Source organism: Jaculus jaculus, chromosome 7 (assembly GCF_020740685.1).
Source record: "Jaculus jaculus isolate mJacJac1 chromosome 7, mJacJac1.mat.Y.cur, whole genome shotgun sequence".
Classification (NCBI taxonomy): domain Eukaryota; kingdom Metazoa; phylum Chordata; class Mammalia; order Rodentia; family Dipodidae; genus Jaculus; species Jaculus jaculus.
This window is the reverse complement of record NC_059108.1, coordinates 123,628,031-123,653,131: the sequence shown is the minus strand read 5'-3', so window position 1 is coordinate 123,653,131 and position 25,101 is coordinate 123,628,031. Positions and strand designations below refer to the sequence as shown.

General features: G+C 48.9%; 1 protein-coding gene across 3 annotated transcripts in view; it reads left to right on the top strand.

Moving 5' to 3' along the window:
* The window catches only part of Actn1 (actinin alpha 1), a 121,690-nt gene that overhangs the window by 74,542 nt on the left and 22,047 nt on the right, over positions 1-25,101 (top strand). For all 3 annotated transcript variants that reach the window (XM_004649279.2, XM_004649277.3, XM_004649278.2), the window contains exons 3-8: positions 3,196-3,315; positions 11,062-11,148; positions 15,120-15,207; positions 15,580-15,658; positions 17,306-17,387; positions 19,214-19,299. In XM_004649279.2, coding sequence (XP_004649336.1) covers positions 3,196-3,315; positions 11,062-11,148; positions 15,120-15,207; positions 15,580-15,658; positions 17,306-17,387; positions 19,214-19,299 — 542 coding nt within the window. The remainder of the gene's footprint in view (positions 1-3,195; positions 3,316-11,061; positions 11,149-15,119; positions 15,208-15,579; positions 15,659-17,305; positions 17,388-19,213; positions 19,300-25,101) is intronic.

Here is a 25,101-nt window from a genome sequence, read left to right as displayed (position 1 = left end):
TCTAGAGTTTGTTTTCAGTGGCTAGAAGCCCTGGCATGGCCATTCTGTGTCTCCCCCCCCCCCCTCTCTCGTATGACTAAAGAATAATAATAATTATGATGATTTTTAGAAGTCCCGTACTGAGACTCAGGGCAGTTTCTTAGCTGTGAATGCCTGGGTTTTTTGTTTGTTTTTGTTTTTGAGGTAGGCCCAGGTTGACCTGAAATTCACTTTGTAGTTCCAGGCTGGCCTCTAACTCAGTGATTCTCCTACATCTGCCTCCCAGGTGCTGGGATTCAAGGTGCAAGCCACCATACCTGGCTGCCCTGTTTTTAAAAGAAACAAACAATATTTCTAACCTACATTGTGGAAGAAAGTAAACATTCCTATTTCAAATGGGAGGACTAGGGCCATAGAAAGGGGCATGGGACCAAAGCAAGAGCAAAACCCAGGAGGACAAAGGCAACGGGCTGGGCATCCCCGTCTAGCACGGGGACCCATGGCGGCACGAGGTGAGCCGCTCAGCCCCATGGCCTTTCCCTTTGTGGCCCACATAGTCGTTCTCTCAGGCTGGCTCCCCCCACTTTAGGTGGCAGATATCCCACACTGACATTTTCAACCCCTGAGGTGTCTGTTGCATCTTAGACTTAACCCTTACTGAGGCTCTTGGCAGGGAATTTGACTCCTGTATACATTGAGATCTAAGCTGCCATAACCCCACAGCTCTCACATTCTGTGTGCCTGCAAAACCAGCACCACCTGGGTGACACCAGTCTTCCATCAGTTCCCCAGGCCCACGGTTGAGGTGGCCTCTGAGTGCTTGAAAGTAAAAGTGTGCACCACCATGCCCAGCTCGCCCAGCTTCCCACAAAGTTTCAAGATGCCAAGAAAATGGAGACAAATCTTTTGACAGAATGTAACGTGACCGGCCTCTGGTGTGATTTCCCCATTTAGTCCTTGTTTCTTTCTGAAACCTCATGAGTGTAACTTTTACCCTTTACCCACCGCATTTCTGAACTCTCACCATAATCACCCATTAAGCTTTCTCGGGCTTTTCTAGCCCCCATCTCCAAACTCTTTCAACTTCCTTCCAAAAAAACACGGCTCCAAAGACAGTTGTGTTAATGTTAGCCCATCGTGGCAGGTTTTGGTGGGCCTTTGAGTAAGTCCCTGGAGACTGTCTGTTCTGGGAGTAAAGGGCTTTTAATGGGATATTTAGAGAACAGCGTGTGGACGTTGAGGGCTGAGCGGCGGAGGCCCCTCTCGTGGAAGGGGGGAGAGTGGCCATGGAGGTTGACTGGGAGCTGAGTGATGTGTGTCCGTCAGGAGGCATTGTAACATCACAAGAGCAGTGTTCTCAAATGGGGACACGGACACTGTAGGCAGCTGTATTTCAACACCGGAGGACTTGGTCAGAATATCGTAGAGTGACCTATATCCGCTCCTTGGACAAAACAGCTTAGGAGTTCATGGCCTTGGCATGCGCCTTTCTTTCTTCCTCCATGACTGTTTGCTGCAGCGGTTCCCTGGCTGTAAGCCTCCGACCTTCTTCCCCCAGCTAGTCCTCAATCCATCTATTGTTCCTCTCCCTTCTTCTCATCTTCCTCTTCTGTTATCAGTTACTTTGTGGTTACCAGCGACAAAAGGCCCAGAAGCAGTTTATGGAAAGAAAGGTTTATTTCAGTTTACAATTTTGCGGGGAAATTTCATCAGGGCCAGGAAAGCATAGCAGGAGCACACAGCCTGTGCCTCCTTCCCACCAGCATAGAGGGAGGACAAACGCAGGAGCGCCCCCCACCCCAGCCACAACCCCCCCTCCATGGCTCTACCTCCCAAAGATTGCATAAACCTTCCAAAGGGCACCACCAACCAGGGATCAAGTGTTCATGGGGAACATTCCACATCCAAAGAGCACATCTTTGGAAGATCACTGGTCCTTGTTAGAATTGGTTCATTGTATCTATTTGTGTGCTTTGAAAATTTTTATTTATTTAATTTTTATTTATTTATTTTAATATTTTAAAATTTTTCTTTTTAAATATTTTATTTTATTTATTTGAGAGAGCAAGAGAGAAGGAATGGGCATGCCAAGGCCACCACCCACTGCAAACAAACTCCAGACGCATGCGCCAGCTTGCGCATCTGGCTTACATGGGTCCTGGGGAGTTGAACTGAGGCCCTTTGGCTTTGCAGGCAAACACCTTAAACCACGAAGCCATCTCTCTAGCCCTTAATTATTTATTTAGAGAGAGAAAGAGGCAGATAGGAAGAGAGAATGGGCACGCCAGGGCCTCTAGCCATTGCAGACAAACTCCAGATGAATGTGCCACCTTGTGCATCTGGATTGTGTAGGTACTAGGGAATTGAACCTGGGTCCTTAGGCTTCGCAGGCAAGTGCCTTAACCGCTAAGCCTTATTTGTGTGCTTTTAATTGTTGGAGTATAATTACATAAAGGCAAAAAACTGTGTACTGCCATGATCTCAGCATCTGGCCAGTTAGGAGCATAATCAATAATGATCTCTTTTTTAAAGATTTTATTTTTATTAATTTATTTTGGTTTTTCGAGGTAGGGTCTCACTCCAGTCCAGGCTGACCTGGAACTCACTATGTATTCTAAGGGTGGCCTTGAACTCACGGGGATCCTCCTACCTCTGCCTCCCAAGTGCTGGGATTAAAGGCATGCACCACCACACCCGGCTCTAAAGATTTGATCTTCATTTATTTATTTATTTTGTTTTTTTGAGGTAGGGTCTCACTTTAGCTCAGACTGACCTGGAATTCTCTGTGTATTCTCAGGGTGGCCTCAATCAAACTCACGGTGATCCTCCTACCTCTGCCTCCCGAGTGCTGGGATTAAAGGGGTGCACCACCACTCCCGGCTAAGATTTTGTTTTTATTTATTTGTTTGAGACAGAGAGAGGGAGAATGGGCATGCCAGGGCTTCTCTAGCCACTTCAAACTAACTCCAGATGCACGTGACCCCTTGTGCATCTGGCTTACGTGGAACTTGGAGAATTGGACCTGGGTCCTTAGGCTTCACAGGCATGTGCCTTAACTGCTAAGCCATCTTTCCAGCCCTCAATAATGATTTCTGTCTGAGAAGTGGAAGGGAGAAAAACCTGGATAGACTTTGCTCTTCTGTCATTCTCTGTACAGTGGCCCTGGCTCCTGGGTAGTTGAATCTCACCTCTCTTTCTCCCTGTCTGTCCCATCAGGCGAACGCTTGGCCAAGCCAGAGAGAGGCAAGATGCGGGTGCACAAGATCTCCAACGTCAACAAGGCCTTGGATTTCATAGCCAGCAAAGGTGTCAAGCTGGTATCCATTGGGGCTGAAGGTGAGTAAGCCCCCCCTACCACTAGTACCACCATTGCCCCAGGAGCCAATGTACTGACACACCTGGTTTATTTGGATCTTTCTCTCTGACTCCTGGACTCACATATTGTTGAGGCATTTGGAATCAGGGTCCCCCCCGCCCCACCTCCATCTCTTTAGCCTGTGACTGTCCACATAAGGCCATCACCTCCCTTCCAGTGTTTGCCCTTTTCACACCAGGGCCAGGCACTCACAGTCTTTATACATTGGGGAACCACGCAGGGTAGTTGCTGCCTACTTCAACAGCAGCCCTACTGTACACCATGGCCCGCAGGGGGTGTTCTGTGGCAGTCGTGGGCCTGGTGGAAGTTGATGAGGCCCTGGGGAGACTGCTACTGGCCCCCAAATGTTCCAGAGCTGCATTCTTAATAGCATTTTCCTGCAGAGCGACTTCTTGGCTCCTTTCCCATCACTTCAAAAACTTTTCTTTTTAAAGGCTGTTTAAGCTATTACTGGCATACAATTGCAGGAATGTAGCAGGACTTCTGGTGTGCATTGTGTTGGCTCTAAATGAGCACTTAGGGTTTTCTGACCAGGCTTTTTGATAATGTGACCTATGAACACAACAGGTATTTATTGGGCATCCACTGTGGGATGTCACTGATTGAAAGATAAACAGACACACATACTCCCCTCCCTCCCTCCCTTCCTCCCTCTCTCCCTCTCTTTTCTCCCTCCTTTCTTCCCTTCCCTTCCCCTCTCCTCTCTCCCCCCCTCCCTCCCTCCCCGATTGAACTCTGGCCACCTGGACGAAATACTCACTCACTGGGTGAACCTACTGCTAAAGTGCTTTAACCAGCGACCCCACGTTTGAGAAGCTTTGATGATCGCCCCCACTTTACTTTCAGAAAATGAACTGACAGGGATGATGTTCCTTGCTCAAGGTCCGTCTTCAGTATGTGGCCGAGCCAGACCTCAAATCCAGCTCCACGCTGACGACAGAGAGGGAGTGTGTGCTTGGGCTGGAGTGTGTGGCCGGGGAGGGGCCCGATCTTGTTTTTTGTGAATCCACCGGAGCAGATTTCTTCCGCAAGTGATGATGCTCCTAGGAATCAAGAGATTTTTATGCTGATACATCAGACTGAGACACTTTAATGTAAGGGTCAGCAAACTATCGTATGAGGGGCTCCAGTTCAGCTGACAAAGTTTTTTTGTGAGCAGTGGAATGCAGCCCTGCCAGTTTGCTTATATGTCATCCGATCAGAGTTCAGTAGTTACTGCAGATACCCAGATAGCCTGCAAAGCCGATAAAAAATCTACTGTTGGGGGATGGAGAAATGGTTTAGAACTTACAGGCGCTTGCTTACAAAGCCTTCAGGCCCAGGTTTGATTCCTCAGTACACATGTGTTGCAGTCAGGTGCACATTGCTGGTAGAAATCACACAACCAAGAGCAGCTTGTGGGAAAAAGGTTTATTTTGGCTTACAGACTCGAGGGGAAGTTTCACCTTGGCAGGGAAAAATGATGGCATGAGCAGAGGGTGGACATTATCCCCTGGCCCACATAAGGTGGACCATAGCAACAGGAGAGTGTGCCAAACACTGGCATGGGGCAACTGGCTATAACACCCATAAGCCTGTTCCCAACAATACTCTGACTCCAAAAGGCGTTAGTTCCCAAATCTCCATCAGCTAGGAACCTAGCATTCAGAACATCTAAGTTTATGGAAGATACCTGAATCAAACCACCACACCATGTAAAGGCAGATGCACAAAGTGGCGCATGCCTCTGGGGTTTGTGTGCAGCAGCATGAAGCCCTGGCATACCCATTCTCTCCCTCCCTCCTTGCCAATTAATAATTAAAAATATTGGGCTGGAGAGATGGCTTAGTGGTTAAGGCACTTGAGCCTGCAAAACCAGAGGGTCCAGATTTGATTCCCCAGGACCCACATAAGTCAGATGTACAAGGTCACACATGTGTCTGGAGTTTGTTTGCAGTGGCTGGGGGCCCTGGCACAGGCCTTCATTTTTTCTCTCTCTGTTCCTGCCTCTTTTTCTCTCTCAAATAAAATAAATAAATAATCGCAAAAAAGTTTTTAAAATAAAGATTGGAAATAAAAACTGAAAACACAAAGCTGTATCATAAATAATAAAAATAAAACAATGATAAAGTTTTTTTAAAAATTCCTGTTGGAGCCGGGCGTAGTGGCGCACGCCTTTAACCCCAGCACTTGGGAGGCAGAGATAGGAGGATCGCTATAGTTCAAGGCTACCCTGAGAATACACAGTGAATTCCAGGTCAGCCTGGGCTACAGTGAGACCCTACCACAAAAAAAACTGGAAAAAAAAAACACCAAAAAATTTCCTGTTGGGCCCTTTGTAGAAAAACTTGGCCACCTCTTGCCTTACCTGCTTGGGCTGGTGCTTAGAGTGGCTTGTAGGTCCTGGTACCCTATCAACTGAGAAGGCCCCATCCTCTGAGTCCGTGGTCCTTGCTCCCAGCAGCGTGATGCTCAGTACATGTTCAGAGCACTTGCATGTGACAGGTACTCTACTTTGTGACTGGAAAAAACATTCTCTGCCGCTTAGTAAGAAGAAAAGAACAGCTTGTTCCATTAGGGAGGACTAAAGCCTTGGCAGACATTCACAGGCAGAGGAAGCCAAGTAAAATGCCACCCAGTGGTCTTGTGCCAGTTCAGATGCCCACCAGGGCAGAGAATTGGAGAGGGCGTGTGAAGTGAGCTTGGGTGAATGGTAGGGATGGTCGGGGCCCATGGAGAGCTAGAGAGAGCTTTTCTTCCCCAGTGGAAGAGGCCTCATGTAGATCTGACCCGCTGTTGCCGAGTGGGATTGGAGGTTTGGTAGTGTAGAATCTCCCAATTTTTCAGAAGCTGCCAAATAAAAAAAGCAGTTATAGAAAGAAGAAATTGACAAAAGATTCTCCCAAAGAGGAAGGGAAAGAAAAAGAAGGTGGACGAACACAGCTTGTGTCAGCACCTGTGCCTGGTTCTATAAGGGGCCATTGGTGGGCCATCCCTCCTGACAGGCCATTGGGAGGAGCATGACATGTTACCGTAAATAACACGGAAGCCCAATGACATCGTCTGGGAGGAGTTGCGCTGCTTTGAACCAGACTTTCTCTGCAGTGGAGCCGTTCAGCCCAGGGGTTGGGGTGGCAAGACTGAGGTTGACGGTGGCTGGGAATGAACCTGCGCATGCGTGAGTGTCGACTCAACCTCGGTAGTGAATGCGGGTCAGGTGCGCTTGTCTGCCCCCTAGGTGGCAAGTTGCTGGCACACCATGGTGTGCCTCTGCTCCCTGCCTCTGCGGCAGCACACTAGTTCTCTGCGCGTCATGGCCGAGCTGTGCTGCTCCCGTAAACCCTGGAGGCGAGATTGTCTTCTCCATCCTCCTACAGCCACAGGAGGCAGGCTGAGGCTTCCTGGTTTGAAATGGGCCACCCCATTGTGAGCCAAGCCCAGGATGCTACTGGGATGGCTGCTGTGCTATGCAGGAAGCCAGATAATCCCTAGTTTTGTTTTTTGTTTGAGAGAGAGAGAGAAAGAGAGAGAGAGAGAGAGAATGGGCATGTCAGGGCCTCAGCTACTGAGATCGAACTCCAGATGCTTGTGCCACCTAGTGGGCATTTGTGACCTTGCGCTTGCCTCACCTTTGTGCGTATGGTTTACATGGGATCTGGAGAGTTGAACATGGGTCCTTAAGCTTCCTAGGCAGGTGTTTTAACTGCTAAGCCATCTCTTACACTTTTAATTTTCTTTTTTATTTTATTTATGAGAGAGACGGAGAGAGGCAGAGAGTGGTGGCACATGCCTTTAATGCCACACTTGGGAGGCAGAGGTAGGAGAATCTCCGAGGCTGCCCTGAAACTACATAGTGAACTCCAGGTCAGCCTGGGCTAGAGTGAGACCCTACCTTGAAAAGCAACAACAACCACAAAAGGCAGAGAGAGAGAGAGAGAGAGAGAGAGAGAGAGAGAGAGAGAGAATGGACACACCAGGGCCTCCTGCCACTACAAAGGAACTCCACATGTATGCACCACTTTGTGCATCTGGCTTTGCATGGATACTGGAGAATTGAACCCAGGATGCCAGGCTTTGTAAGCAAGCATTTTTAACCACTGAGCCATCTCTCCAGCTTTTTTTTTTTTTTTTTTTAAGTGAAATATAGCTTGCTGCTGTAGAAGAAAAGGCAGGTGGGGGGTGGACAGACTCTCTGGAATGTGGGTAGGGAACAGACTCCCTAGATATGTAGAACATGTTCTATTGCTGGTTGTCCTGAGGATTATCTACAGTTGTTGAGGACCATGCATGGCACCGTGCACTGGTGGGGCAGCCCACCACCCTCCAGCCCTGGAAGAACTGGACTCAGGTCAACTCTAAAGGTCAGAACCAGGCCTGGAAGGGAGACACTATGGGCAGGCTGGTACTAGACCACAGGCTGTGAGGGAATAGAAGCTGTGCTAATAAGGAAGGTCACGTGGCTCCTCTTCCTGATGAATGCTAGAGTCAGTGCACATTACACACGGCAGTGGGGGAGGGGGGGTTAGAATTGATCCCTGAGGTTTCTTCTGTAACATTTGGTTCTAGAACATTTTGACTTGGTGGGATGATGACTTGGTCAGAGTGAAGGGTTGGGATTTAACCAGAAGAGGGGACCTGAGAAGGAATTTTATATTTTGAGATTTTAAGGCCAGGAAACATCAAGAGCCTGGGGGTGATCTCAATGGTTTACCACCTTCCAGGATGGGGTGGGGGTCTGGGGGCAGTGGGGACAGTAGCATTGGTCTGGTAGGTGGTAGGTAGCCCTTGGTGGTCTAGTTTCTACTGTGGGGATTTTCACATGTTGATTCTGTAGTGAATGCGAGCTGGCGACTGTGTCAAGGGAAGGGGGGCAGAGGAAGCAGGGTCTGAGCAAGCTGGGTGTGACAGCTTCCTAGATGGCCGTAGACGGGGCTGGTGATGCGCAGTGCTTCTTCCTCCGTCCGTGGCAGGCGGGCCTTGTTCACCTCCCTGTGGTTTTCCTCTGGCATCAGTTGCAGCCTTGGAGCTCTGTGTTTGGGCTCAGCCTCCCAAGCTGGCTGTTAGATGGGGAAGTCTCCGCCATGACCAGAGGTCTGGAGGAAGGGGCCTCTGGGGCAGGTTCTGTTCTGAGGATGGGACACGAGTCAGGTGGGCCTGGGCAGGGCTCTCCAATGAACACACCCCAGTATCTTTGCTTGGCTGTGGGATATGTTTTCCAGAGTGAAACTGCTTCTTTGCCATGACTCAGAATTTGCTAAGCAGAAACTCAGGGGAGAGGAGGAGCTAGGATCCCCAAAGAAGCCTTCTGTCTCCCTTAGTGAGGACGCTGAGAATGGCAGACTTGCAGCTCCAGGCTCAAGGCTAGTGAGAGGCTGATGTGTCTGACCTCATGGAGTGGAGCAGAGGGGAGGAGATGGAAGGGCTAGAAGATATCACTGTATTCCCCATTCCTAGAGAGGCTAGCTTGCAGCATTATCACTTTTTATACATTTGCAGAAGGAAAAAAAAATGGTGGCAATATATTTTCCACACAAGCATGATTCCTGAGTTTGGAGCCTCAGCACCCACATTAAAGCTTAGACCCGGGGCCTGGGGAGATGGCTTAGCAGTTAAGTTTATTTTCAAGGCCTGCGTTCACTCTCCTAGACACCCATGTAAAGCTGGACAATGAAAACATGGCACATGCACCCAGTGTTCATTTGTAGGGGCAAGAGACCCGGAGTACTGTTCTCCCCGCCGCTCCTCACAGCATATGTGTGAATAAATAAATAATTATTTCAAAAACCTGGACATGGTGATACGTGCCTGTAATCCTAATGCTAGGGAGGCAGAGACAGGGGGATCCTCAGGGCTTGCTGACTAGCTAGTCTAGCCAAATGGATGAGCTCTGGGTTTCAGTAAGAGACCCTGTCTCAAAAAATTAGGTAGCGAGTGATTTTGAGGAAGACACCTGATTAAACCCCTAACTTCTTCATGCATGCTCATCCAAACATATATATACACATTTTAAAAAATGGTTTGAGCCAGGCATGATGGTGCACACCTTTAATCCCAGTACTGGGGAGGCAGAGGTAGGAGGATTGCCGTGAGTTAGAGGTCAGCCTGAACTAGAGCGAAACACTACCTCGAAAAGCAAACAAACTGGGCTGGAGAGATGGATTAGCAGCTGAGGCATTTGTCTGCAAAGCCAAATTGGGACCCAGATTCAACTCCCCAGGACCCACATAAGCCAAATGCACAAGGACACATGCATCTGGAGTTTGTTTGCAGCGGCTGGAGGCCCTGATGTACCCATTCTCTATCTGCCTCTTTCTCTCGCCTTCTCTCTCTCTCAAATAAATAACTGAAAAAATATATTAAAAAATAAAAAGCTGGGTGTGGTGGTGCATGCCTTTAATCCTAGCTCTCGGGAGGCAGAGGTAGGAGGATCGCCATGAGTTTGAGGCTACCCTGAGACTACATAGTGAATTCCAGGTTAGCCTCGGCTAGAGTAAGACTCTACCTCGAAAAGGAAAAAAGAAACACACACACACACACACACACACACACACACACACACCCCTTATTTGTTTATTTGAGAGAGAAGAAGAGGCAGATAGAGTGAGCACGCCAGGATCTCCAGCCACTGCAAATGAACTCCAGATTCATGCCCCCCACTCCTGTGCATCTGGCTTATGTGGGTACTCAGCTAGGCTACTGTCTTTAAGGGGTCTGCATTTGAGTGTCACCTGCTCAGGCAGTATGACCACAAAGGCTCTTTGAAGGCAGGACTTTATGTTTTCATTCTTTGCTGCTAGGCCTGGTGTAGAGGATGAAAAAACCAACAAACAAACACTACACTATGTAGTATGTCGGCAGGGAAGGTGGCTCAGTGGTGAAAGACCCTCGCTTGCAAGGCCTGCCCTGCCAGCTTGGATTTAATTCCCCAGGACTCACATATAAAGCCAGACACAAAAGTAGCACATTGATCTGGAGTACGTTCGCAGTGGCAGGAGACCCTGGTGTGTGCAAATAAATATTGAGAAAAAAAAATTTGTTGCATGTAAAGATCTAAAAAGCCCTATTTAGACTAAATTAGCAGGTTATCTGAACTGTGACCTGGAAGTTGTTGTGTGCTTTGAAAACAAACATCTGTTTTAATCCCCATCTCATGGCACTCACTATGAGGTTGATTGTGGGTCAGTAGCTCACTCGAGGCTGCAGTTCATAAAACTGCAGACATGTGGCTTGCTGTGACTCACAGTGGCCCTCTGAGTGCACATGGCGATTTTGAGAGCTGTGATTGACCAGAAGGTACCCCACCCCCACTACACACACACACCGTCCACCAGATGATGGAGTTGCCCGTCCCTTTGGTGGCTTCAGAAATCAAAACCCCCTTTATCTGTCAGGCTGGTGACCACGGTGATTGAAGGCACTGCTTCCCTAAGAGACCCTTTGTTCCAAGGAGGGTCCCCTATAACTTCTTTGTGCCCCTAGTAGACTTTCCCCGTCATACCTACGTTGGTAGATCGCAACAACTTTCTAAAATCTTCCAGCTAGGAGCTGGGGTGTGGCTCAGACATACTTTGTAAATAGGCTCTAGCATGTCAGATAAAAATGAAAACTACCTTCCCTCCAGAAGTGGGGCTCTCTAGTGTTTGAAACCACGGAGTGACATGGGAGCGCTGAGAATGTTCCTTCTGGTCTGTTACAACCTGCCCCAACACATCCTGCTGTCTCCGCAGAAATCGTCGATGGGAACGTGAAGATGACCCTGGGCATGATCTGGACCATCATCCTTCGCTTTGCCATCCAGGACATCTCTGTGGAAGGTGCGTTCCGCTAAGCTCCTCCTCAAACCCACCTCTTCCCCTGCTTCACTGTCTTGTTTCCCCTGGGCTCCGCCACAGCTCCTTTCCCTGGACCACTGACTGATTGCGCATAGACACCCAGGGGTGTGTTGGCCCCAGGGAAACTCCCCACTTTGGAAATGTATTGAAAAACCCCACGTGGTTGCAAAGGGCGAAATGGAAGGAGCGCCGGCAGGTGAGCTGGACGCATGTCTACCACTGTTCTCATAGCACCCTCTGGTGGTCGCTTTGCAGATCTGCATCAGTACCAGTGGTCTGAGACAGTAATCCCTCTAAATCCCTCTCAACATGGTTCCTTAGCTCAGCAGTTTTTCGAGGTAGGGTCTGGCCCCGGCTGACCTGGAATTCACCATGTAGTCTCAGCCTGGCCTCAAACTCACAGCAATCCTCCTACCCCTGCCTTCCAAGTGCTGGCATTAAAGGCGTGCGCCTCTATTCCTGGCAACCCAGCAGTTTTTTTTGAGCTTTATGTATGATAATTGATAATGCATGCATTTATTTTATACTATTTGTGTCTGTCTGTCTTTCTTTTTTTTTCGAGGTAGGGTCTCACTCTAGTCCGGGCTGACCTGGAATTCACTATGGAGGCTCAGGATGGCCTTGAACTCATGGTGATCCTCCTACCTCTGCCTCCCGAGTGCTGGGATTAAAGGCGTGTGCCACCACGTGGGCCTTGCTCTTTTCTTTCTTTTTCTTTTTCTTTTTTAATTTAATTTATTAGTTTTCTTTTCAGCAAATACAGGCAGTTTGGTACCATTGTTTAGGCTCATCCATGATCTACCCCCTCCCTCTTTTCTTTCTTTTTAAAGGTGTGGTCTCATTCTAGCCCAGGCTGACCTGGAACTAATTCTGTAGTCCCAGGCTAGCTTCAAACTCATAGCAGTCCTCCTACCTCTGCCTCCCAAGTGCTGGATTAAAGGAGTGCACCACCACACTGGGCTGACATGGATATGTTTTTAAGGTTTTTTCTTCTTTTTAAACTCAAGGTAGGATTTTTCTCTAGCCCAGGCTGACCAGGAGTTCTCTCTGTAGTCTCAAGGTGGCCACCACATCCAGCTTTAAAAAGTATTTTTAAAATATTTTATTTATTTGAGAGACGCGTGCGCCCCCTTGTGCATCTGGCTAACGTGGGACCTGGGGAACCGAGCCTTGAACCGGGGTCCTTAGGCTTCACAGGCAAGCGCTTAACCGCTAAGCCATCTCTCCAGCCCTTCAAACAAACTTCTTAGTTGAAACAGTGACAACTGGGGAAGTAGCCTTGCAAACGTGTGGAGCCCCAGCACCTACATAAAATGTTGGGTGTGGTGGCACACAAATGCCGAGAAGGCTGACAGAAGGGTCCTTGAGCCTTTTAACATTGACTTGAAAATGAAGCATAACCTGCAGTTCACAGGTTTGAACACGTGGTGGCGATATAGTTCGCAGCTATGATATTGAATCTGCTTTGCCTTCCTTACCTTACCTGGACCAGCAGAGGGCACATTGCTGATCCACTGTACCTGCAAACAAAAACCAAACTTAGAGCTGGGTATGGTGGTGCATGCCTGTAATCCCAGCATTCAGGAGGCTGAGGTGGATTGCCATGAGTTTGAGGGCTACAGAATGAATTTCAGGTCAGCCCTGGCTAGGTGAGACCCTCCCCCCAAAAAATGAAAACAACAACAAAACCAAACTTTTTAAAGATAAGGTAGAGGTAATATTTTAAAATACTTAAGGGCTTGAAAGATGGCTTAGTGGTTAAGGTGCTTGCTGTGAAGCCTAAGGTCCCAGATTTGATTCTCCTAGACCCATGTAAGCCAGATGCACAAGGTGGCGCACGCATCTAGAGTTCATTTGCAGAGGCTAGAGGCCCTGGAACATCCATTTTTTTTCTCTCTGTCTGTCTGTCTGTCTGTCTGTCTCTCTTTTCCTGCCTCTTTCTGTATAGCTCTTCCTCTCAAATAAATAAATAAAATATTTTAAAAATCAAATACTTGAAATTCATTTTGATGATATAGAAATCTTAAAACATTTAGTCAAATGAATTCTTCAATGGAAATAATCCAGGGACTAGGGAGATAGCTCCCTATTTTTAGGAGACAATACAAAAAAAAAAACACCTATATTTTATATGAACTGAACTCTTTCCTGGGGCAGGAAGCAGTTGCTGACTTATCTTGTATCACTCCTCCTATTTGACTAAAAAGGAGTAGGGAAGATACTCTGACAAACTGCTGTTGTCTCGAATTGTCAGTGATGATAGGATTAGCTTGCTTTTCTCTTTGTTTTTTTTTTTTTTAACATTATTAAAAAAACATTTGTGATGGTGCACGCTGGTAGGATATTGCTGAAGAGGCAGAGACAGGAGGATCTGTATGGAGTTCAAGGCCAGCCTAGGCTACACATTAAGAAAAATATTAAAAAAAAATTTTTAGGAGTCACCTGGAGGAGCTGTGGCAGGTGGCACAGGAGGGGGAGGGTAAGAGGGAGGGAAGGAGGGAGAAAAAGAAAAAAAAAGGGGGGGTTGAAGAGATGGTTCAGCAATTAAGGTGCTTGATTCCCCAGTACCCACGTAAAGCCATGTGCACCAAGTAGTACATGCATTGGGAGTTTGTTTGAGTGGCTAGAGGCCTTGACATGCTCATCCCATTCTTTCTCTTTCTCTTTCCCTTCCTTCCACCTTTCCCCCATGCAAATAAATAAATAAAATATCTTTTAAGAAAAACAACTTTTTAAAATATTTCATTTTTCTATTTGAGAGAGAAAGAAGCATAGAGTTGAGTAAGAGCGTGCCAAGGCCTGTAGCCATTGCAAATGAACTCCAGATGCACGTGCTACCATTGCACCCGGCTTACGTGGGTACTGGGGATTGAACATGAATCCTCAGGTTTCATAGGCAAATACCTTAACTACTAAGTCATCTCTCCAGCCTGAAAAACAACATTTTTACTTACTTTTTTTTTTTTTTTTTTTGAGGTAGGGTTTCACTCTAGCTCAGGCTGATCTGGAATTCACTCTGTATTCTCAGGGTGGCCTCGAACTCGGTAATCCTCCTGCCTTTGCCTCCCAGAACCTGGGACTAAAGGCGTGTGCCACCACACTGCACGGTACACACGTACATGTGTGTGTGCGTGTGCCAAAGTCTCTTGCCACTGAAAATAAACACCAGATACTTGGGCCTTTTTTTTTTTTTTTTTTTTTTTGAGGCAAACCCAACAGACTGGCCTTTTTAAAAAAATGCGAGAAAGTGAGAGGGAGAGAATGGGCACACCAGGACCCCCAGCCACTGTAATCACACTCCAGGTGCGTGCACCACCTCTGTGCACATGTCTGATCTGTGTGCCTGCGTCACCTTGTGCATTTGGCTTACATGGGACCTGCAGAGTTGAATATGGGTCTTTAAGCTTTGCAGGCAAGCACTTTAAATGCTAAACCATCTCTCCAGCCCACTTTGGCCATTTTTTTTTTTTTTTTTTGTATTTGGCTTTATGTGGGTGTTAAGAGAATTGAACCCAAGCTGGCAGGCTTTGTAAAGTAAGTGTCTTTAAGTACTGAACCATCTCCCCTGCCCCTTCTTTCCTGTTTCTTAAATATCTTTTCCAGCATGTTCTTTCTTTTCTTTATTTAAATTTTTTTTCTTTCGTTATTTAATTTATTTATTCGAGAGAGAGAGAGATAGAAATAGGCAGGTAGAGAGAGAGAGAGAATGGGCATGCCAGGGCTTCCAGCCACTGCAAATGAACTCCACATGCGTGCATCCCCTTGTGCATCTGGCTAACGTGGGTCCTTTGGCTTTGCAGGCAAGTGCCTTAACCACTAAGTCATCTCTCCAGCCATTTTCCAGCATTTTCAAATCAGTAGATGCGGTGGCCTTGGTTTCTTTCCTTCTTATAGCATCAGGCCTTCCCTCCCCTGGGTCAGACCACTGACCCCTGCCTAACTTTTCCCCACAGAGACTTCAGCCAAGGAAGGGCTACTTCTGTGGTGTCAGAGGAAGACGGCCCCATACAAAAATGTCAACATCCAGAACTTCCACATCAGGTGAGTGTTAGGCCTGGGGCTCTGCAGAGATTCTCCCCAGGACTACCCTGGCTGGTAGTCCCAATCTAGGGCTCCAGACCAGTAGATCAGAGCCAGGGACCTTGGTGGCAGGATGGGGGAGCGGGAGGAAAGCTAGACATGGCTGGTTTATTTCAGCTTGCCAGCTGCCCACAAAAAGCTAGTTTGACTTCCTCCGCCTCCCAGTACCCGGGAGTGTTGACAAACAGAAGGGACTCTGTCCTGAGTCCTGCTCCTAAGAGTTTCACATTTAACGCTGGAATAAAATCACCATGCTGCTCTTGCTTGGGCCTGGTTGTGCCCCCTGCTGGGCCTAGCTCATCAGTTTGCGCCCACCCCTCTCTCCCTGGGCAGCTGGAAGGACGGCCTCGGCTTCTGTGCCTTGATCCACCGACACCGGCCTGAGCTGATCGACTATGGGAAGCTACGGAAGGTATGTGGGTGAGCTCACGTCATCTCATCGCACAAGTCCCGAGTGCGTGGGGCGGGTGGAGCCCTGAGGCACGTTGACCTTGTAGTCAACTAGTCAGACCCTGTGAGCGGAAAAACACCTGCCCTGTTCATTACCCAGCACGCGCAGCGTGACGACCTAGGCACGTTACACAACCCCTCAGGACAACTGTGGTAGCAGAGCGATAGGTCAGTGTGTCCCTTCTTTTCAGAGCTGAGTGATATTCCCGTGTATATCTGTACCACACTGCACAAGCCCATTCACCCTTCTATTTACTTTGGGGCCGTTGTAAATGTTGCTGCTATGAGCATGCGTAGATCTCTGTCAGCGACCCTGCTTTCAGTTCTCAGAGTTCTGTGGAACTGCTGATCAGGTGATAATTCTGTGTTTAATTTTTTGGGTTTTTTTTTTTTTGTTGTTGTTGTTTTGTTTTGTGTTTCGAGGTAGAGTCTCACTCTAGCCCAGGCTGACTTGGAATTCACAATGTAGTCTCAGGGTGGCCTTGAACTTACGGTGATTCTCCTACCTCCGCCTCCCAAGGGCTGGGATTTAAAGGCGTGCGCCACCACGCCCGGCTCTGTGTCTAATTAAAAAAAAATTTTTTTGTTTATTTTCATTTATTTATTTGAGAGTGACAGTCAGAGAGAAAGAGGCAGAGAGAGAGAGAGAATGGGCGCGCCAGGGCCTCCAGCCGCTGCAAACGAACTCCAGACGCGTGCGCCCCCTTGTACATCTGGCTAACGTGGGACCTGGGGAACCGAGCCTCGAACCGGGGTCCTTAGGCTTCGTAGGCAAGCGCTCAAGCGCTAAGCCATCTCTCCAGCCCTGTGTCTAATTTTTTGAGGACCCATCGTGCTATTCTTCACAGTAGGCCACCCCATTTTATTACCTGCTGCGCTTGCATGGGGATCCCCGGTTCTTCATAGCCTCGCCTTCTCCCACTCAGCCTTCTGGACGAAATATCCGAGGCAAGAATTACCAGAAAACTGTGGCTACCTAAAGGAGTCCCAACATATTTCATGGAATAGGGACACCAAAGGGTTTTAGCTCGAGCTCCTGACTAGTCTACAGTTGCAAGGTTCCTTATCTAATTGCTGAGTTACAGGTAGGGTTGAGTCCAGGACCGACGTGCCCTGCGTCTGGCATCACTTCTCTACTTTTATTTTTATTTATTTATTTGAGATAGGGAGAGAGACAGAGAAAGGGGGGGCAGAGAAAGAGAGATAAAGAGAGAGAGAGAATGGGTGTGCCAGGGTCTCCAGCCACTTCCAACAAACTCTGGAAACATACGCTGCCTTATGTAGGTCCTGGGGAATCGAACTTGGGTCCTTTGGCTTTGCAGGCAAGCGCCTTAACTGCTAAGCCATCTCTCCAGCCCCCGGCATCACTTCTTAACGCTTCTTTCTTACTCTGCCTCTAGCTTCAGGCCCATATTTTTTCCACCCCATTTCACCAACAGAAACAGCATGAGGGGCTTTTAAACACCCAGCTCGTGACCCCTGACTTGAGGCCAGCCTGTTTAACCTGGAAAGGGTTGCTGGAAAGTCCCCTGTCACTCAGCTGGCATAGGCAGGCCGTGACTTGTCCTAGCTCACTCCGTTTCGTTACTTTGTTCTCTTCTGCCTCTAGGACGATCCTCTCACAAACCTTAACACTGCCTTCGATGTGGCAGAGAAGTATCTGGATATTCCCAAGATGCTGGACGCTGAAGGTAAGGCTTTCCCACCAGCAGCCAAGGCAGGAAGGGAGCGAGCGAGCGGTCCGGTCTGCTGGGCCTGTGCGGAGGAGCCCGGGCTCACCTGCCAGCAGGGACTCCGAGCGGCTTGGAGGGAGGGCGGCTGGTACTGCACGGAGCTGGGCTGTCCAGGTGGCGGCGGCTTGTGATGCTCTCGTCTTTGGGCGTTGGGGCCTGGGTGTGGGGCTAGAATGGAGCTTTCCCTTTGGTGGAGCTCCTGTCCAGTTTGGGTGGGAGTCCCCTAGCTGAGAGGGACCCTGTGGGGCCTGGCTTCCTCACTCTCAGCTCCAGGGAGGTCTTCAGGCCATGGGTCTTGGCCTCCTCACTTTGCCCATCCCCACCTCATACCCGATGTGACTACTACCTGGTTGTACGATTTGCTTAAAAAAATTTTAAAGTATTTATCTATGTATTTGAGAGAAAGAGAGAGAGAGAGAGAGAGAGACAGACAATGGGCATACCAGGACCTCTAGCAAGTGAACTCCAGACGTATGCACCGCCTTGTGCATCTGGCTTATGTGGGTACTGGGGAATTGAACCTGGGTCCTTAACCACTAAGCCATTTCTCCAGTCCCTAGAGTTGGCTTTTTTTTTTTTTAGTCATATTCAGGAAATAATTTTTCTTTCTTATTGTCTAATCTCTTTAATGACTTCATACTGTGTAAAAAAATCACTTATATATTTTTGGTTGGTTATTTCCAAAGTAATCAACTTGTAAATATCTGTAAGAGCCAGTTCTGATGTTTTACACTATTGCTATTGGTTTTTTTTAATGTAAGTTTGCTTTCAGAATAGATTTTAAAACTGAGCCATTACATCTTAAAAAAACAAAACAAAACAAGTAGTATACATTTCGTAATTAACATTTCGCTAAACACTGTGGGTTTTTTTGGTTAAGACTTTTTCATTGATCTGAATTGCTTAAATTGCATATGTAGTCAGATGTATATTTTAAAATAATTTCAACTGATTTTCCTCTTGAAATGCTTTGTCTACTCACTTATGAAATAATTCAGATACAAGTTTTATCTCAGGTGAATGTCCTTGTATCGTTTTTGCTTTAGAGCTGGCTTTTAATAGGGAAGCAGACAGGGTCCACCCGTGGCACTTGGTTGGTGGGTTTAGTACGTCTTTCCTGTCCATAGCCACTCTTCACTCCTTCCTTCAACCCCTTTAATTGCTACCATTGACCTTGTGGCAGGAGGAGGGCCTGCTGCCCAGTAGAAGGCTCCTTGCTTTCTGAGGCACCACCTCACTCATTCCCATACATGCCATGGTCCTGGTAGTGGGAGTTGACACTTGCTAGATATTGGCTGGACTTTTTTGTTTTGTTTTGTTTTGTTTTTCGAGGTAGGGTCTCATTCTGGCCCAGGCTGACCTGGAATTCACTATGTAGTCTCAGGGTGGTCTTGAACTCTTGCTGATTCTCCTACCTCTGCCTCCCGAGTGCTGGGATTAAAGGCGTGCACCACCATGCCCGGCTTTCAGGCTGAACTTTTTAAAAAAACAAATGTATTTATTTGAGAAAGTCGAAAGAAGCAGACCCCGGGTTGGGAGAGGAGAATGGGCATGCCAGGGCCTCCAGCCACTGCAGTAGAACTTCAGATGCACACACCACCTTGTGCATCTGGCTTATGTGGGTACTGAGGAATCGAACCTATATCCTCAGGCTTTGCAGGCAAGTGCCTTAACCGCTAAGCCATCTCTCCAGTGACTTCATGGTGTGCAAGATTCTTTTCTCATTCCACTTGGAAGTGTGTCATGTGCCAGAGACGCCTTTAACTGTAGGTCTCTCCTTACAGACATCGTCGGAACCGCCCGGCCAGATGAGAAAGCCATTATGACTTACGTGTCTAGCTTTTACCATGCCTTCTCTGGAGCCCAGAAGGTACCTGGGGCCCCTGTTCCTTCCATGCCCAGCACACCTCATGCCAGACCCTAGCCATGCCCCCTCCCCTGCCCTTTCTTCTGCCCTCCCACACCCCAGCGCAGGTGTCTGATGGCCTGCTCTTGTGGGTAGCAGTTAGCCCTGGTTCTGGATTGTCATCGTTGCTTGCTTCTTCTCCACCCTGTACCTCTGCTGTCTCTCATCTTCCTCTCCTGTTATTGAGAAAATTCAGCGAGCGTTCTCCTTCTGGGACCAGCTGACTTGGCCTAGGCAAGAGGGCTTGGGTGCATGAGAACAAGGGTCCTGGGGACGGACAGGAGTAGATTGCAGTCCCACCGGGCCTACGTCTGTGGAAGCTACAGGCCTGGTAGTGCCGGGGCTTCCCTGAGGACACAGTTTTGGAGTGGCACCTCCTCACCCACTTTGCAAAGGCATTAGAAGCTCTCCTCTTCTGCTCTCAGGCAGGATTTAGTAAGTGTGTCCCTCAGCCTCTTTGGGGCCCTAGTGCTTTCACTGTGTCCTGCCTAGGACCGCCACGCAGTCCCTGCACACTGTGTTCTCAGACATGAGGAGACCCCTGGGAGGAGAGAGGAGAGGTGTGTAGCCCTGAGCCCTGGCCCAGATTTGCTCCGGAAGACTAAGGGTGGAGTCTCGTTGTCTGGTGTCTGCAGTACTCCAGATCCTCACAACACAGGGCCCTATTCAAAGTGTGGCCACTGGAGATCTGGATTAGCTTAGCTTGGGCAGCAGATGTCTCTCCTCTTCCTCCTGTCACAGCAGAACCCCAAAGGCAGCACGTGGCCATGTCCACAGAACCTTCATGGCTTTGGTCCCTGGACCTGTCAAGTGCTCTGCATGGCGACTGAGTGCCCCGTTGGAAGTGCATGATGGGAGGCCCCAGCGGCCCTTGTGCCCATCTCTCTCCTCCCCCTCCCTCGTCCTCCGCTCCTGCCTGGTCCCCCTCTCCTGTCCGTCTGTCCACTGCTGCTGTTCGGGTTTGCTCTGTGCTACGTTGCTACTTTCTCCTCTCAACCTCTTCTCCTTCTCTGTGCAGATGTGTAGGTACGCTAAGGCTGGAGGGGAAGGCCATGTGACCTAATGTTTCATGTCACTGCCACGCCTTCTCGGTGCGCAGAAGGTGAGCTCGCCCTCGGCCTCGCCCGTCCTCCCTGCCACCCTCTGGCCCCTCTCCTCCTCCTCGCTGGACACCCCAGCAGCAGGCTCTGGGTGAAAGGAGAGATAGTGAACCCTCCTCACCTCAGCAGAGGACAGGACACTCTCAGAGCCTTGGCCAGGACACTTCCGGAAAAGTCCAGCCTCTGGGTGCCCTCCTGTGGCTGTGTCCCTGTGCAGTGGACAGAGCGGACCCCGAAGGGGAAAGTGATTGTGGTCCCAGCTTTATCCTTGGACCCTTTAGCCAAGAGCCCAGGTGCCAAGCAGCGCAGCTCTTGACGATACTTCTGCCGTTCCCTTAAACACTCAGGAGCCCTCCACCTCTGGCTCGTCCTCTTTTCTGCCTAAGCAGTGCCCCGTCTTCTCGCAGCCAGGCAGCAGCCCGGGCAAGAAGGCCTGCCTTGCTCCTCCCAGCCTGCCTGCCGTGGATGGCTGCGTAAGTCTTATGCTGTGTAATAGCACCACAAACGTGCCGTAGATGGTGGAGACTGGACAATTTCTTACTAAAATTATCCTGCACAGAGCGATATTTGTGCATGCCAGGCAAGCATTGCACCACTAAGCTACATGCCTAGCAGTAAGAAATATTTTCTAACCAAATCATTGTTAATTTTTCTTTAAAACAATACAAGTGCCTTGGAGAAGAGACACCATTAAAAAATTGGCACAGACCTTTTAAGCCCAGCACTGGGGAGGCAAAGGTAGGAGGATCTCTGTGAATTCAAAGCCAGCCTGGGACTACAGAGATTCTACCTCATAAAAACAATCAAACAAACAAAAAACAATTGCACAGACACGAGCTAGGTTGGCAGCAGCCCCGTCCCTGCAGGATAGGCACCGCAGAGCACACAGGAGGCAATCCCACTGGTCACCAGCTGCCCCACCCCTCCCCTCCCCTCTGGCCTCTTGCTTCCTTGTCCTCTGCCCTCCATCTCTGCTGCTCTCCTGCCAGCCTCCCCTGACCCGTGGACAGCCTCTCAGCTTGCCCCCTGCCAGGCTGGCTCTGTAGTGTCCTCTCCCCTGCACCCGGCTTTTTTTTTTTTTTTTTTCTTTTTTGCTCCTTTTCATACCATTTTACACCAGGGGTTCTGCCCCAGGCTTCAAGCCTGTTGACACTGGTCTTGCTTGTCTCTGACGCCTTCTCTGTGTCCTGGCTGGTGACGGTGCTCAGGAGGGCTGTGTGTGAGTGTGCACGCATGTGTGGCTTGGGAGGGGTGTGGGGTGTATGTCCCGTTGGGTGGGTGGGGAGAGGGGTGTATGTGGCTCTCTCCCCAAAGTCCACCCCTTGTGCCTCTTCCCTGTTACTCATCCCTGTCGCAACCATTTCATGCTTTGTCCACTTTCCAGGGAGGGGGGACAAGTGGTGGGTGGCAGGGTGAGGTGTGGGGGGTGGCAGGGTGAGGTGGTGGGCTGCTCCACCCTGAGTGTTCTGGGTCAGGGCCCTTATCTCGAGTGTGGCTCTAGAGTGAACAGGCCCAGGAGGATTTATTCCGCAGGGTCTTTGGGAGTGAGGCAGTGGAAGAGTCTTTTCTCCTTTTTACATTTATATAAATACTTTTTGCTCTAGCCCAGGTTGACCTGGAATTCCCTGTGTACTCTCAGGGTGGTCTTGAACTCATGGCAATCCTCCTACCTGTACCTTCCAACTGCTGGGATTAAAGGCGTGTACCACCACACCTGGTTTGCCGTGGCTTTTTTCTTTTTTAATACTTTAGTTTTATTTATTTGAGAGAGAGAAACAGAGACAGAATGGGTGTGCCAGGGCCTCCAGCCACTGCAAACGAACTCAAGATGTATGCACTACCTTGTGCATGTGGCTTATGTGGGTCTTGGGAATTGAACCTGGGTCCTTGGGCTTTGCAGGCAAATGCCTTAACCACTAAGCCATCTCTCCAGCCCTGCCATGGCTTTTGAAATGACCGTGGCATAAAGTTAAACATGGTACATGTTAAACTGTATTAACACTAGAGTTGAGGGGGCTTTGGAGGTGGCTCAGCAGGTAAGAGAGCTTGCTGTACAGGCACGGGGGTGCCAGCATCCATGGAGACATCCAGGCATGGCATGCACACCTGTAACCTCAGTGCTAGGATGGGCAAATGGAGACAAGAGACTCTCAGCTCGCTGGACAGCCAGTCTGTCCAGGAAATGTCAATCTCCAGGCTCTGTGAGATACCACATCTCAAGGACAAAAGGCAGAGGAGAGATAGAGGACACGTGTGCAAATAGGGCACATGCATCTGCACACATGTGCATATGGGCACACACATACTATGTCGCACGCCAAAAAATTAGTTGAACTGGCGTGGGGCCGCACACCTTTATTCCTAGCACTCAGGAGGAGGCAGAAGGAGGAGGATCACTGTGAGTTTAAGGCCAGCCTGAGACTACACAGTGAATTCCAGGTCAGCCCAGGCTAGAGTGAGACCCTACCTTGAAAAACAAAACAAAAACAACAACAAATAATTAGTTGAACATAGGTTATCTAAAGAATAAGAATATAGAAATCATAAAATAAATAGTAAATGTAAATTTCTAGTCTTTTAACGTTTAGAAATAAACATCTTGCCTTTTTCTAGTAGTAGTATTATTATTCTCTGGTTTGTTGGTTATCTATGTTTGTTTCATGTTATCTCAAGCAAATTCCATCCATATTAGAAAAGCCTGGGCATCCTGGTTCTCAAGTGAGTTCCAGAGCAGTCCACCCCATCTTGTAAAGAAGTTAAAGCCAGAACCAGTTCTTTAAATTTTTTTAAATTAATTATTTATTTATTTGACAGAGAAATTGGGAGAGAAAGTGGGCGCGCCAGGGCCTCCAGCCACTGCAAATGAACTCTAGGCACTTGCGCCTCCTTGTGCATCTGGCGAACATGGGTCCTGGAGAATTGAACCTGGGTCCTTTGGCTTTGCAGGCAAATGCCTTAACTACTAAGCCATCCCTCCAGACCCAGAACCAGTTCTTTTTCCTTTTTTTTTCCTCCCAAATAATTTTATTACCTTTTTTTTTTTTTCCTTTGGTTTTCCGAGGTAGGTTCTTACTCTAGCTCAGGTTGACCTGGAATTCACTATGTAGTCTCAGGGAGGCCTCGAACTCACAGCAATCCTCCTACCTCTGCCTCCCAAGTGCTGGGATTAAAGGCGTATGCCACCATGCCCGGCCCTTACTTTTTTAGGTATGGGTGCACCAAGGCCTCCAGCCACTGCAAAACTCCAGATGTATGCACCATGTGCATCTGGCTTACGTGGGTAGTGGAGAATTGAACCTGGGTTCTTAGGCTTCACAGGCAAGCATCTTAACCGCAAGCCATCTCTCCAATGACCCCCCCCCCCACCGTCCCTGTCCCCGAGTTTTCTTTTGAGGTTTCCATTTTGCCTTTTGCTTTTCCCCCGGCCCAGCCCCTCCCTGGTGCAACTTTGTTGAGATTTCTTATGCACTGTGTTTTTGATGCCTTACTCTTCAGGCTCCCACCATGTCTGGGGAAGAAGTTGGGCAGCCAGGCTCCTGGGGTCACTAGGAGAGGGGCTGCTCCCACCATCCATGGTCCTATTCCCCTCCCTCCATGGACGGAATCTGAGAGCAGCCACGCTGACAAGTTGACCTCCTACCTTTTGGGCCGAGGCTAGTGGTGACGGGGCTCACTTTAAAGGGCAGCACTTGGGAGCAGGTGTCTGCTGTCCTCCCAGCACTTTGTGGACTGTACCCTGCCTGTGGGAGAAAGTGGACAGTGGGAGTAAGGGAAGGACCATTGTTCTGAGGACTCTGCTTCCCAGAGGTAACCCTGGGGTCCCTTGAGGCAGCCCGGAAGCATTTGCAGATAAGGCCCTTTATTGGGAAAACACATTCCGAGCCGTGGAGGCAGGTCAGTGTGCTGTGTCGGCGCTGGTGGAGTGTTCCTCCGCCGAGGGCAGCCTGTGAGAGGCAGGCTGGGGCGAAGGCCTGACAAAGAGGTCGGATCTTTGTGAAAAGAGTCCTTAGTAATACCAGTTGGCGATTTTCCCCAGACTGCACCCAAAGGGGCCTCTTTTGGAGCCAGGTGTGGTGGTGCACGCCTTTAATCCCAGCATCTGGGAGGCAGAGGTAGGAGGATCACCATGAGTTCAAGGTCACCCTGAGACTACATAGCGAATTGCAGGTCAGCCTGGGCTAGAGCGAAACTCTACATTGGAAAACCAAACGAAAACAAACAAAAAAAGAAAGAAAGAAAGAAAGAAAGAAAGAAAGAAAGAAAGAAAGAAAGAAAGAAAAAAGGAGGGGGCCTCTTTTGGTCCTGGAAGAATCCACATCTAAAATCTCATGAACTCAGACCCTTCTGAGCACACCAATCTGATAAATGGATTCAAGAGTCCAAGTGAGTTCTGATGAGCCCAGGGCTTCAGGACGCAGCAGGAGAGGATGCAGTGAGAGTGACGTGGACTTCGCACTAGAAGTTTTAGCAGCAAGCTGAGCACGGAGGTCCATGCCCGCAATCCTAGCACTCAGGCGGCTGAGGCAGGAGAATAACAGGTTCCAGCCAGCCTGCGGCTGCTGTTTATCCATGATGAGTGGCCATGGCTCATTGGTAGCAGGAGTCTGTAGCCACTCGCTGCCTCCTGGCATAAATGTCAGCCCAGTGGAGAATACTTTGGCTCTCT